Genomic DNA, 14,549 nt, shown 5'->3' on the forward strand with positions numbered 1-14,549 from the left:
TTGATGGTAAAAACTGACCACAGAGAGTTGATTATCTTGCAGAGTAACAGCTCACAACACATGCGCAGGTTGGCTTGATGGTCTGCTAGGACTGAAGGCGGGACTCGCATGGGATCCACTTCACAGTTTTCCTCAGACTCATATAAGGCTCGTACGAAGTCGCCTGCCAGTTTTAAGTCATACTCAGTCAACATGTTTCCAAAAATGTGCCATTAAAACACAATTCTGCAGTTCAGAAGGCTCTAGAGGACACAGATGTATTTCTACTGCCCACTGTCATATTAATTATTATACATTATTATGATTTCCCATTGAATTACATCTATTTTCATACTCCAAAATATACATTTAAAATGTCATCTGTTATACATACAATATGAAAATATGAATTGTCTAGTGCAATGTTTGTGTCGTGTGAAAAGAATATCAAAAATATGATTCTGCTAAGTGTATTGTCACAGTGTAAACTGACCCAAGGAAGAATAGATTTTCACTATGCTGAAGCAAATGGGGATCCAAACAAACCTTTAGCTTCGCTTACTTAAATTGTTAATTTAAAAAAATACAGCAGCTATTGTCAACTACTGTCATAATTGTATGAAAGAAAACAAGCATTATTTGTTTTGAAAGAAATCTGACAGAAAATGACGGTCCCACACTGAAGAGGAATACTTAGAGGATGTCAGAAGTATATTTCTCTCAAACACTTGTATTTATTTTGAGCTTTGAGTCGCCCTTTCCTGCAGGCAGCTGGGGGATAACACACAAACACTGATCTTCATTTGGTACAGCTGCCTCACCTATAGCATCTTTGAGGTATCTGTGACCTATCAGTTTGAGGTACTCTTCCACGGCCTTTGTAGCCAACGTGTTCTCACGAAAGATCAAGTGCTCACGGTCCATGAATCGATCCACTTCGCACATCGCCATGTCGGACAGGAATTCCTGAGTAGAGAATACATTTGTCAGTTCTGTGTATAAACCTTGAGATCATACAGAGAGCTGAGAGACTGAGGCAGGGATGTTTCGCAGGAACACGGCTTGTAATCAGGTAACATTTGACCCCTTGTTTACCTTTGTCTTCCCTGTGCTCTGCAGGATGTGCACCAGAGCAAACGCTACCTCCTCTTTGCTCTTCACACTCAGCAGAGGCTCCAGAACTGCACACAATGTTCTGTAGTTGTTGGTGATGTACTCTGCAAACTCCTTGTAAAGCTCCATCGGGAGGATGTTCATTGTCTGGTAACGAGACTTGACACGCAGAGAGGCGTTGATCACTTTGGCACTTCCAACGCCGCCGCTTTTGGCCAACACACTGGATTGGATCACAGGGTACCACTGCTCGACAAACTGCCGGCCTGTGATGCTGGATATGGGGATGCTGACAAGGCCAAGATATGTACTTTTCTCCTAGATCAACACAAAACAATGTAATATCCATCATTTTCAGCCTAAACTATTATTTTATTTTTAAGGAGATTAAAACAGAATGCAGTAGTTACCTTGCGTCTTTTCTTGTCAGTTTCCTTGTACAGGTGCAAACGAAGGCTACGAATGGTAGGCAAATTGTTAAATTCAAAATGCTCGCCCCAGAAGACGGTGTCTGTGCGGGGTTTGCTGGTGGTGCGTGCGTACAGCATGTCATCCAGACACAGCTCACAATAGTAACGTTTCTTAGCTGGAAGGTCTCGAGCTTCAATGATCCACAACTTGAGCACATTGTCGACCCGTCTGCTGTTATCCTGAAAACGAAATGGGGAGTCCTATTACTGCATTATAACAGTCCTTATCCTTGTTGGATCCAAATGTTACACCCTTGATTTTGTGATGAAAAAAGCAGTTCACAGGGTGTTTGATAATTTGTGTCTTTGTAATTCAAAGTGACAAAAAATCTCAGTATCTACCTTGTTAGGTTTGACAGCTCGTTGCAAATTTTCAATCCACTTGTCTCTCTCTGAAGCCGAACGGCAGGCAAAACATTTTGTCCCTGAATTAGTTGTCACCTAAAAAAAACTTAAGTGTTAGAGGGTCTCTTCGTTAAAAAAATAAACTCAATAAGGCTAAAAAAAAAAGTTGACCTTCTATAGAAATAAATCTGTTGATCTCTATTTATTCTAAAGGTGTAGATAGTCATATCAAAAGGTTTTTTATGTTTGGCAATTACATTAAAAAACTTAGTTTACAGTCATGTAAGGCAGAGGCAATACAGCATATTCCCATATTTATAAGCAGGAATCAGAGAATTTCTTGGCTTGATATGAGACTAAAGACTTAAGAGGATTATGTGACTTAAAATTGTAGTCTATTAAATTTTTAATCACTCTGCTAATTTTTTTCAGCCTGAATTCCTTCAAACACTAAAAGGCTTCATATGTCATATTTGGAGCAACGTAAAAAGTGGCTTTGCAGTCGTACCTGATGTCTTTAAATTCTCTAAAACAGGTTTATTCATATTTTTTGTTTGGTAAATAGCTGAATTTGGAGTCTTTTAAACAACTAAGAGCACCTCAAAGCAGTACTCTTGTCCTAAAATGCTGGAGTGAACAGGCTTGATTATGGCCTCTTCGTCCAAAACTAGGTCCAAAGCCTCGGCAGCACTGCTTGGAGAAAGCAAGGATTCATGGGAGTGTGACTCTTTGAAGCTCTGCATCAGTCGAGTCCTGGTGAGAGAAGGAGAAGAAAACAACTTCAGATAATCATTGGACTTTCAGTGATCTTATTAGCTGTTGTTTTTTGTTTTGTTTTTTGGAAAGAAAGGTTTTCATATAATAAAAAATGAATCACTGAAGCTCAGTAATCCTTGTGCATCACAGCTGCAATTTTTGGCAGATTTTTAAGCTTTGATCCTTTCATAATGAATTTATGTGACAGATAAGACCACCAGATTTTCAGATCTGGTACGTTGCAGCTTGGTATGTTGACTCGGCATGTGTGAATCACACAGCACGGTAGGGAAAAGCCTAAAGTAATGCCTACTGTGTGATATTAGGGAAATACAAACCAAGACACGTAATTCCGTGAGACTAGTCTCAAATAAAATAAAAACTGTTGTGTAGTTATAATCTTTAGAGCGGGCTGGAAATAGAGGCAAAAAATATGAGGGAAATCCCTCATAATGCATTGCGGCCGTTAGGTTAAGTAGCAAATTGAAAAAAAAAGATGTATCAAGGATGACACTTTTATTCCAGAATCACATGAGAAGAAGAAGAAATTAAAGTGCAGAATCAAGCTAGCTGTTTTGTCCATTTCCCACATTTATGCTTAGTTAGCAAGCAAGCTGCTGGCTCTACCTACACAGAAAAATTAGATAGTGTTATCGATCGTCTTGTCTAACTTCTTGTAAGAAACTGAACAAGTGTGACTGAAATAAAGTGTATTTATTTTTTTAGACATTTTTGAAAGTAGGATTTGTTGAAGAAGTAAATATAATTGTGAATGTCACCTGCACTGAAAAGCTAGCTAGCACACTGCACATTGGCTTTAAGATAAGATAATCCTTTATTCATCTCGCAAACAGAAATTTACAGCAGCAAAGCAGGAGAGCATAAGAGATAGAAAATGAAGAGGAGAGAAAAAGCTGCAGCTTTGAAGAAAACTCTCTGATAATAATGCAGCAAAGGAGGAGCCCTATTTTAAGGACAGATTTAATATTGTCTAGAGGTGCAGAGACGTGGGACAGAGAGCAGGACATGTAAAAATGCTTTGGTACACTGACTTGGCAGAAGAGGTAGAGCAGCTGTGTTGGAAAGCCAGAGTGTGAAGTTGAACGTGGAGGGTTTATAGCAAAGTCAACTTAACAGTACTGAGTGAATTAAGCGTGTGTGGGCAGAACTCAAAGCAGGCTGTGAAGGCAGCTGTCTGAGGCAGCGGTGGTAGCTGGAGAATGGCTGTGGTAAAAGGGGAACACACTGACTGAGGCATTAGTCGCTTTAACCCCCGACACCATTAAGCTACCCCCACCGCCTCTGTCAGCGCTGGCTCTACAGAACCCCCCGGGTTTATATATAATTCATTTAAACGTTTGAACTGGGCTTCTGTTTTGGCTCACCCTGCGTTTAAGAACAAAGGATTCTAAACATCCCTTGCTAAATGTTTCGTCTCTGAGTCTCGGACATCCACACCTTGTCTAAAAATGTCTATTGAGCATGTCCTGTGGTGAGAGGAAAGTGTACCGTCAGCATTACTGTTTTACTTTCTGCCACTCTTTACATTTCCCATAGGAGAATCAAGTCTGAAATATGTGAAGCATAAAATGTTGATCAGAATGCAAGCAGGGATCTTATGTGGTGTGCCCTCGAGTCAAAATGCCAAACAAGAAAACTCTCTCATGAGAGTCTTGAGACCAAGCTACTATAACGTTAAACAGATCTTTAAAACTAAATATTTAACCAAAATAACACTTATTACATTTTATTTATCCACCAGACAGAGGAGCATGTTCAGTGGCCGACTATAGTCACAATTGTGCGTCACGGACAGGCTCAAGAACTCTTATGTTCGCCTGGCCATAAGACTGTACAACATCTCACTGTCACAGCAGTGGAAAAGCCCACAGTGACTCCTGGACTCATCTTTCATTTTTATTTTTGCTTGCTTTTTATCTGCACTGCTGTCCTAAGAGTCAGCCTGTAGTTGGACACTTTAATGCATATCGGACAATCACTTCATTTTTGCACCTTATTGTTTGGACACTTAATGCTAAATGCTTCTTAATTTGCATCCCTAATGTCTGCATTGACTGTTTAATGTCTGTGTTCACACCTTTCGCACGACCCCCAGCTCAAACATGCATAAACAACACATACTTTCAGAAGGTTAACACTCTTCAATTGTTCTCAATCTATCTTGTTTTCCCTTTGTGAACTAATGAAAAGTTAAACTATGACATGGTCTCACAACAACTGTTTTTTAAACTGACAAGGGACTAAGCGTTGTAGAATTAAGTTAAGAATGATTTAAAGCAGTATGCTTGAGGGTTGTATGGTGTAATGACCCAAGGTGTCACGAATCTGAGGCAATTAACAAATCAATAGGATAAAATTAAAACTGCAGTTTATGCCTCCACCTTTAGCCTTTACTTAGTCTGTTCTTTTGAGTTCACTTGTGATGTGTCACAGCTTCAATGGCAGCATTGCAATAATGGGACATGTTGTTTTTGAAGTGCTGCTTTTAATATCAATCAAATAAATATGTTTAGTCACTACCTAAAAGCTCTGAATGTCTAAATAAGGACAATTTGCTTTCACCAGAGTACACAGTACAGCCACAGAAAAGGGCAGGAGTGTTAGGCGGGATCATCAAAGTCAGATTTAGATTAATCCTGTTTGTGTTTCAGCCATTAAAAAAAAGTTGCTCTTGAAAGCAGAATAGATTTGAGACTTTTGACACCTCATCCTCTAAGATAACAAATATTACAGTATAAGCATTCGGTCAGCAGTCAGTTCATTTCAAAACAAAATGACATGAATATTATTATTCCTAGCTACTGTTACTTGGCAAATAAGTTTCATTATGAACAACTGCTATTAGCTTTTTTTTCCTTTTTTTTTTTTTTTTTTAATAAAAACTAAACGAAAGACAGTGACATTTTCAAAAACCTTCAAATTCCCAGATGCTTTTCAATTCGATCTTAAAAAATAAAATATATATCCTTAAATTGTTGCAATATATAGTCATTCACAGATTGGTTTATCCCTCGCCTACCTGTCCTTACTTCAGAAAGAAACTCTTTTTATCCCTACCCTGTTGCCAGTTATTGTTATTAAATGTGAGGGTAGGGTAGTATAGAGTCCAACGCTTAAAACTGCTAAACAATTTCAGTGAAGTACGATATAGACAACTTTCATTTAAATAATGATACTATCAAAATTGTAATTGGTCTCTGATTTTGTCAGTAAAGAGTTTGAATATTCTCTGTGGGATTGTGTGGGTTTCCGTCCGATGCTCCAGCTTCCTCCCACGGTCTAAGATCGTTATCCAGAAGAACAAAGAATCCATGATGTAATCCTTTTCATGTTTTGTTTTGTCTAATCACATCCCTAATTCATGAGTTTGCCACTGCACAAACTGTAACATACATGCAATCAAGATGTTTTTTTGTCCACTGATAACAGACACATCAGAAAGTGACACATTTGAACCTAATGCTCTCAGACGATGTGGGTTGCTAAAAGATTATCAATGCTTAGGAGGAGCTTCATGAGCAAATGTTTTTTGATCGTGTTTAGAGTAGAGATTTGTGGATATTCAGTTTGGATGTTGTTATGTAAATGATGGAAACTCTCAAGTTAATATAAATGTAGAATGAAGTTAATGGATCCTGGAGTAATGACTTGTTTGTGTATACGCATCAGAATTGAGCAATATGGTGGTTCTGTAATTTTAAACACCTTTTACAGAAATTGGCATTACATGAGGGTAAATTTGAACATTGCCAGATATCTGTTCGACCTGTGATAAACTGGGGATCTGTTTATGGTGCTTCCTGGCTTTTGCCCTACAAATCCCGGGACAGGTTCCAACCCCAATGTGACACTGAATTATAATTATCTCTGCATTGCCTTGAACTTAATGAACCTCACTATATTAAAACTTCCTTACCTCTCTTGGTCGGCACTACGAAACCGGGGCAAAATCATTTGTCTGAAGCTGCTGGTCCGGTCCAGTTTGGGCTGACTTTTGGCCCTCTTGATGGAGCCCTTCAGCCTCCGATTGAGAAAACTCTGAAGATTCAACAAGGACACAAAAGAAAAGGGAAATACAATTCGTGAAAATTAAAAGCATGAAAAACACTCCCCCTATAGCTCTGAAAATATCACCATTTACTTAGAAACCCTAACATGGGCAGAAAGCTGCAAACACTTGAGGATGAGGAGAGTGTGACACTGTACTCACCGGCTGTCTGAAGGGCTGAGGGGTGGCATTCGGAGGAGTTTCCATGCTTGACTGCCTGACAGAGGCAAAACTTGCCCTGCGAGATTGGTCTAATGGAACAGGACAAATGATTTTCAATGATTTGAAAAAACAAATCATTAAGTAAGAATATGGATATTGCTTCCAGTAAATCTTTATGTCTAGCTAACAATTTGAGGTGTTCCATTTCCTTTCTAATCAACTTCATTTTTCAAAATAACTTTTTGTCCCTTTTATGTTTTTCCCCCTGAATTTGATACCATTGGTAGCCTCCATAAACATGTGCAACACTGTAATACTAGAATTTTTAAGATAAACAGTACAAACTATAAGTGAGTCCAACTAATAACATGCAGTATGTACATTTGTGTTGCTGTTAATTCATCTTGGGTTGTTGCAGAGTACATTTTTATGTGATTTTCAAAGACTGAGAAAATAATTTTTTTTTGTACTTACAAAATGACCTCTTTATGTCAATGGGTCATATATCATACATGAAAATGCAGAAAGTCTGTTTTTTTGTTTTCAATCAAGGGTATTTTGAACAAAACTTGGTAACAATTGCTTAAAATATCTTTCAGATTTATATTTCATTTAGAGTGAAAACCAATTCTGTGTGTATGGGCTTGCAAACCCTCAAAATGTGGTCTATGATATTCACAAAATGAACAAAAACAGTAAAATATTGCATGATTAATTCATGCAAAGAGTACAAACTTGACAGATAAAGTAGTCACATTCATGACATCATGATTAAAAATACATTTTGACTTGTAACTACAGTTTTCATCAACGTGTATCTGTCTTAATCACAAATAGAAAGAGGGATGGTATTTTAGAAAAAGCATTACCAGCACACAATAATCACAAACAAGCCTCCAGCACATCAACAATGCAGAACAGTAAATGTAAGCAAAGCTCACCAATGAGAACACACAGCTACAGCCTCAAAAAAAGCACAAATAACAACATTGTGACAGACTGATAGACACTTGGACTTTTCATCAGCACTCAAGTGGAAGAACTTTTACATCCAAGGCCAAAGGAAAATTGCAAAAAAAAAAAAAAAGATTGACGTGGGATCTGTACTGGACTCATATATTCTTAAGTAACAAGTACTTCTGAGTCATCCTGAACTGTATGGTCCTTTCATGACTTTGGGCTTGTGCAAACTCTGGGACATGGAGACGGATTTACAAAAGTATAGACAGCTGTCCATGGGGAAACTGTTCTGAAGCTTTATGTACATTTTTCTATGTTGGCTGGGAAACATGACGTCAATGCAGCAAGAAAAGCATCCTTAAGAGATATACACCACAAATATCTTATAAAACCTAACCTTTATAGGAAAAACAGCAGATTATTTTTAAAAACGCAGACCCTGGAATATATGTGTTCATGTTTATGAGTCATTTTTATCAGTGTGCATTTACTCCACTGTTTCACTATTTCTCTGATAAGACTATTTGAAATATCTTCAGTAGGGCAGCTAAAGCCAAGGAATGCATTCTCCTACATTCTTATTTAACTCATGAAAAATGGTGGAAGAGATGAGAAACGGAGGAAGATTGTTACCAGCATGACTGGGGTTGGCAATGCTTCATAAGTTGCTATAACTCTAGTTAAAGAAATAGAAATTTCTATGGAGTAACACATTTGAGATGAGAAACTTAAATTCCTTGTATTGTCGTACAAATCAACAAAATCACCCCTACTTTACTAGAAATCAGGCAGCAAACAAGATGTCAGGCAGAATGACATTTTATTTTTGTGTGATTATCAAGATACCTCTCCAGCTAAACACAATCCATGAGGAAGTAGTCACAGCAATAAAAAGTTCACATGTACATGCTAAAAGGTCAAATCTAGAAGGATCATTTTAGCTATATTCATCTTTAAAACTCTTTATTTTATTATTTCTTCAAAATCCTGCATCATCCATTGGTAAGTGAAATAATGTCACAGACTTATCTATCAGGACCCCTGTCTTGCATTAGGTTGTGATGTCATATTGGAACAAACTGATAACTCCTCAACCTAACCATCCTCTACAGCTAAATTATGAATCTTGAATGTGTGAATGCATACAGTCTTACAATGCCTTATGAGGTTAAGGTAAAGATACCAAGATAAGCCATATCACAGGTGGAGTAGTAGAACATGATTTCATAAAGTAGATTCCTATTTTCAGGTGGCTTATACTCTAAAGAACACATACTTAAGAATATCATAGTTATTCATTCCTGCCATGGATACCTCTAAATCTAACACATTTGGTGCTTTTAACACAAAAACGTGACAGTAGTCTCTTGTTGGTATTCATCCTCCTCTTCTATTTGTGTCTGTGATTGATCCGTTGGAGCTATTTATTCAGAAATTACCCATTACCCAGAGGAACTGCTTTTTATCCCTCTGCAACAGAGAATCAAGACACTCTGTCATCCTATGATTTCCTCGCTCCCAAAGCCTCTAAATAGGCGACTCTCCAGGTCCTATTCTGAATCCCAGCTAATTGTTTGGTATCCATGGAAACAACTCCAAGAGCTTCTACTTGAACTGAAGAAGATATTGGCACACAACAGCACAATAAAGATGATGAAAAACACTATAACATTCTGCACAACGCTGTGGTTCTGGTAACATGAATGTACTGTAGGTTAACTAAAAAGAAGGTGAATCTTTCCAAACTGAAGGAAACATTTCAGTTTCTTTGTGTCTCATCAGAGGCGAAGCTACATCGATCGATCGAATGATCCTACACAGAAACATGTAGCATGTTTCCAGTTTTTCACATCATCGCCACTAAAACAGTCACCTGCTACATGTGGCACTTTAAGTAAACATGACATATTAGAAGAACACATGGATGTGTTCACATTGGCTATTCTAAATGTAAATTGCTGTCAGGATGGAGTGTGTGGGCGGCTAAAGCCTCCAGCTAACTGTGATACAGAGGGAGAGAAAGACTGAAAGAGGAAGACTGTGAGTGGGAGTCGGAGAAACATACTCAACCTTTGGCACATACTGTATATCTCTATTAATACACATTTGGAAATGTTGTTCTCTTCTTTATAAATTGATTAGAGTCAAACCTTTTTAATGGCATTGATTATTTTTTGTTATAGGCAGAAAATTGATGCAGTAAAAAGATGTAATGTGCCAACCTTCAAACTAAAAGAGCAGCCCAACCAAAGTCAAAGAATAACGTTTTTGTTTTAATAACCATGAAGACAATAAAAAAGATGTACTTTACTATTTTGGAAGAAATAGACACACTTATCACCGATTGAGTTAATATAAACAACATTTTGGAATCAACAAGCTCAGTCCACATTACATAAATATGTTTACAGTCATGTGGTTGGTGGCCATAGTAAATATGTCTGCACAAAATGGCAATCAATCCACTGGTTGTGAAAGGGCTAGCATGGTTTCAGTTATCTAAAAGGAAGGAATCTGTTTTTCATTTGAAGACACACACTATCACAAAGAAATAACTAAAGATTCAATGTGAACGACTCTCCACACTTACTTAAAAACTGTTAACAGCTGCACATGTTTTAATGTGTCAAGACAGCAGACTAAAGGGACGTCTGCACCATCTAAACGACAAAGCTGTGAGTGAAAAACAAAAAGCAAGTCCCAAAATCCCACAGACACTGCTGGGACAGTTCATCGATGTCAGGTTGGTATAATACAAGATTAAGCATTCATGCTTTTAATGATGTTAATTTGCATCACATAAAAAAACTACTACATTAACAATTAGCAATAAAAGCATACTTAATCATCATTTGCATTTTCCCTCGTGATAAGAATCTGCATCTTTTATAGAACTAAATGGGACTATTTCCTCTCACAGGTTTCAGAATATTTTGGTGTCACATGTGTGTGTACATACACTTAAGTCACCGGGTGGAAGCTGAGGCTAATGGAAAAACTGATTGACCTTGATTTTCTTTAGATTTTTCTTACAGGGAAGGAGCATTTCAGTTCACCTTGGAGTACACACACACACACACACACACACACACAGACATAAACTCTCCCACACACATCTTGGCATATCTGGTTGTAGTATCTGACAACGATGAGCCCCTGGTGAGTCACAGACAGGCCTGCATGAAGCAGATGTCGCATTTATGTCATATAGAAGTCTCAGTAATTACCATATTTCAACTAATAAATACTGTTCATGTCAACAACAGAATGTTAATTAATGTCAAAACCAAATGTTATGCTGTTGTGACAATCTGCACTTCAGACCTCACATTAAAATCTGACCATTTAAAAATCATGGTTGAAAATCTGGGGGAAATAAGGGCAAGAATTTGGAAATGATTGATTATAGCTGTGCAGTTTTGGCAGGAGAGATCTGCTGTCTGTTTAACTGCCTGATCAATATATTTATTGGCTGACAGTGGAAAATGATGTACCTTTATTTACCTATAATGATCCTCTTAAATAAACAAAAGATATAACGATATGTTGAAAGATTGGTAAATTGGTAAATATATTAAAACTAAAATGTTTGCGCCAGAAAAATTGCATCACACTGTTAAAACACCAACTTCAGATATCCTTATCAGTTATTTATTTTGAATGATGTTTTCATTTCAACAAATAAATGTTGCATGGTTTTGAATGTTATCGAACATTGTTGGGTTTTATTAAATTCTAAAATATTGATTTTCTTCATGAATACCAACGAGTCTTCCTTTAGCTGCTACTGTGTGCAGATCACCCATAGTTTGCACTAAAATGCACACATTAACACAAAATGAAAAGATGTTTTGCCCTGTTTTTGAGAACACCTATCTACCTGAAAATAACTTGCTTAAATTCAGATGTATTTTATGAAACAATAATTAGATCCTGGTGCCAGGCTTTAGTGTTTCCTGTAAAGGCAGTTTGCCTAAATACCTTTACAGTATAACTGTTCTCTAGACCATAACATGCAGGTACGACATAAAAAGTAGACAGTGATCCTTACCCTCCTGATTTGATTCTGGTTTACATATTTATTATAAATGCTTTGTATTCAAGCTAAAACAAGGTATTAAGTCGTTCTTTACCACAAGAGTTTAAAAGTAACACAAGAAGAAGGCAAAGAAATGTGTTTTGCTTTTAATTTGTGCAAACTGACTCTTCATCCATCACTTAACTCTAGAAGTGCCCATGAAAGAAAACAAATGCCAACTGCCAAAGCACATTGGGTCAAAGATGGTTCGACTGCCATCTTAAATTCATCACAGCATCACAGTTGTAAAAAAAAACACAGGCAGGTCAAATGTGTGCAGAAATTTAAGGCTGTTCATTAACTACACACTGTCCAAACAATCCGTCAGCACAGCTGACAGAAACAAAGCCTCGCTGCTCCTTGACAGACCGGCAGCATCGCCTCAGGAGGTTTGACATGGTCAAAGTGTGCGCAGTGGTTTACAAAGTTCAGAATGAGATTAGAGATGCCGAGCACACAGAGACACACTGCTAGAATTCGTATATTAGCTGCTTGATGGTACTGTCTTGTCTTACAATTTCTGGCAAGTGAATAAACACCAGGTTTGTTGACTGTATTCACCCAGAGGCCATTTTCCCCTGACCTCATACTCACAATTTTTTTCTCGGGCGGAAATAGTAGAAATTTCATGTTGTCATTTCACAGCTTCAACAAGGGCAGGGATCATCAGACCATATTTAAAGTGTCCAACAATAGGCTATAGAAATAACTGGATGACTTGTTAGCTACAGTGTGAAAAAACAGTCACTTAAGTAATAATACAACCATTTGCTTGAATATGCTAAAAGTCACTGTTTGTGAAGAGTTTGACACTCTGAAGCGTGATAATGCTTGTTGTAATCAGTGGTGACAGGGAACTGCTAGTTTAATCAAATTAAACTCAAGTGAAAATCTATTTGAATGGTGAATTAATCTCGTAGTATTAGCACATATCTGCGATAAAATTAGCTAATACAGAAAGTTACTTGATATGTTAATATGGTCCGATATTATCGACTGTATTATTAATTGGTCAGGCTCTAGTATATAGTAAATGGTTAACTTCTGGTTTAGAGTAAGATAACTTCAGAATTAACATTCAGGCAAATTCAGTGTTAGTTGAGAAATGGTTAAATGCTAACATTAGCTGTTGCAAGAGTAGCGAATATGCTATCATCTATGCTGTTTTAGCCTCACAAAAGTCCCGCTTGCCTTTCCATCTTATTTATTTAGGGTATAATATGACAACCGTTGTCAGGTAGCCTACATGTGACCACCTAATACTGGAATACAGTAGAACATCATAAAACAGTGTTTGAGCTTCACACTGATGCATGACAGTCAAGAAGAATCGGTGCTTTGTGAATAAAGTGAATTATTGAATACAGTTGAGTTTCCTTTTTGAGTGAGGACACTATAACTAATCAGACAAGCTTGATTAAAGGCACAAAAATAGAAAAAGACCCTCGAGATCGAGCTAAAAAGGGACAGGTGACTCTGCTCAAACTCATTACGGTGCAATGTTTGGAAGCAGCCCTGTAATCAAGTAAATATTAGATGCCCAGAAGAGGCAGAGCTGCAGGATTTGAAAGCAGAGGTGGGTGGAGGGGTTGAGGAAGCAGGGGCAGTGTGGGCGCCAGGGATCCACGGGAAAGAACTTGATCTCAGCTTGAAACCAGGCAGATATTTTTGGAGGAACATAAATGAAAGTGACAAAAGTATAACCATGACTTATCAAGGCTAAAATATCATTATGTGGACAAAGTATAAAAATCATTTAATTGAACAAAATTACAGAAATAAACAATCTCTCTAGCAGATGTGGTTTCCAGCATTCCCATCTCTCTCCTGCTTGTCCTTCTGCCTTTCTGCGTGTGTGAACTAGCCAAGGGGAGTGTGGCCTAGTTACCATAGGAACATGATCATAGCTTGTGCATTGCTCTCCATCTAACTACCTTCATTCTTACTGATGTGCTCAGAAGCATTATTGTGAGCTCTTTTTGAAGATATTAGCAATGACAATTAAACACTTGACAATTGCTGAAATAAATAGCAAGCAGGGAATTTATATCCTTAAAAAAATAGAAATACTTCTCTATTATCTCACTGCATTAAAAGCATCATAAGTCATGTAATTTTTGACAATATAACGCCTCATGTTTGCTTTTCAAAGCTGTGTAAGTCTTAATGTTTTAAATGCAACAACAGATTTACAAGCTGTGCTAACTCACAGCTAATTATTTCTCTGCCTGTCCCTGGAGGGAGCAGAAATGGCTGCTTTCATCTGTGGAAGTAAAGAGAGCATATTGAGGAGGAAGAGTGTATCACAGCTAGTGTAAATGGCAAATAACGCTATCTAACCTGGAGAATATCAAAATAAAACTCTGGTAGTGTGACAAAGCAGGGCTCAGGAGGTGAGGAATGCTTCACTGGAGGATCGAGCAGTACAATATCCTCAATATGGAGGCACTCGTGAAAAGATTTCATAGTGGTCAAAACGATTGGAAAAGCATGGCAGAGGGAAAAAGAGCAGGATGTCACAACTGAGGCTGCAGTGTAAGTTAAACTGTCCATTTACCATTGGCTACAGGCAGTAATGTTGGTGTGGGGAACATATAAAAACATAGATATAACAGAG

The 14,549-nt window shown here is 37.7% G+C and overlaps 1 protein-coding gene across 5 annotated transcripts in view; it reads right to left on the reverse strand.

Moving 5' to 3' along the window:
• The window catches only part of syngap1a (synaptic Ras GTPase activating protein 1a), a 36,199-nt gene that overhangs the window by 17,243 nt on the left and 4,407 nt on the right, over positions 1-14,549 (reverse strand). For 4 of the 5 annotated variants that reach the window (XM_079367467.1, XM_079367466.1, XM_079367469.1 and 1 more), the window contains 8 exons: positions 6,895-6,983; positions 6,601-6,722; positions 2,507-2,660; positions 1,905-2,003; positions 1,503-1,763; positions 1,075-1,410; positions 801-945; positions 19-163 (listed from right to left, as the gene is read on the reverse strand). In XM_079367467.1, the coding sequence (XP_079223593.1) occupies positions 19-163; positions 801-945; positions 1,075-1,410; positions 1,503-1,763; positions 1,905-2,003; positions 2,507-2,660; positions 6,601-6,722; positions 6,895-6,983 (1,351 nt within the window). The remainder of the gene's footprint in view (positions 1-18; positions 164-800; positions 946-1,074; positions 1,411-1,502; positions 1,764-1,904; positions 2,004-2,506; positions 2,661-6,600; positions 6,723-6,894; positions 6,984-14,549) is intronic. The other variant, XM_079367468.1, reaches the window with a different exon arrangement.

This window comes from Symphodus melops, assembly GCF_947650265.1.
Source record: "Symphodus melops genome assembly, chromosome: 18".
Taxonomy (NCBI): Eukaryota; Metazoa; Chordata; class Actinopteri; order Labriformes; family Labridae; genus Symphodus; species Symphodus melops.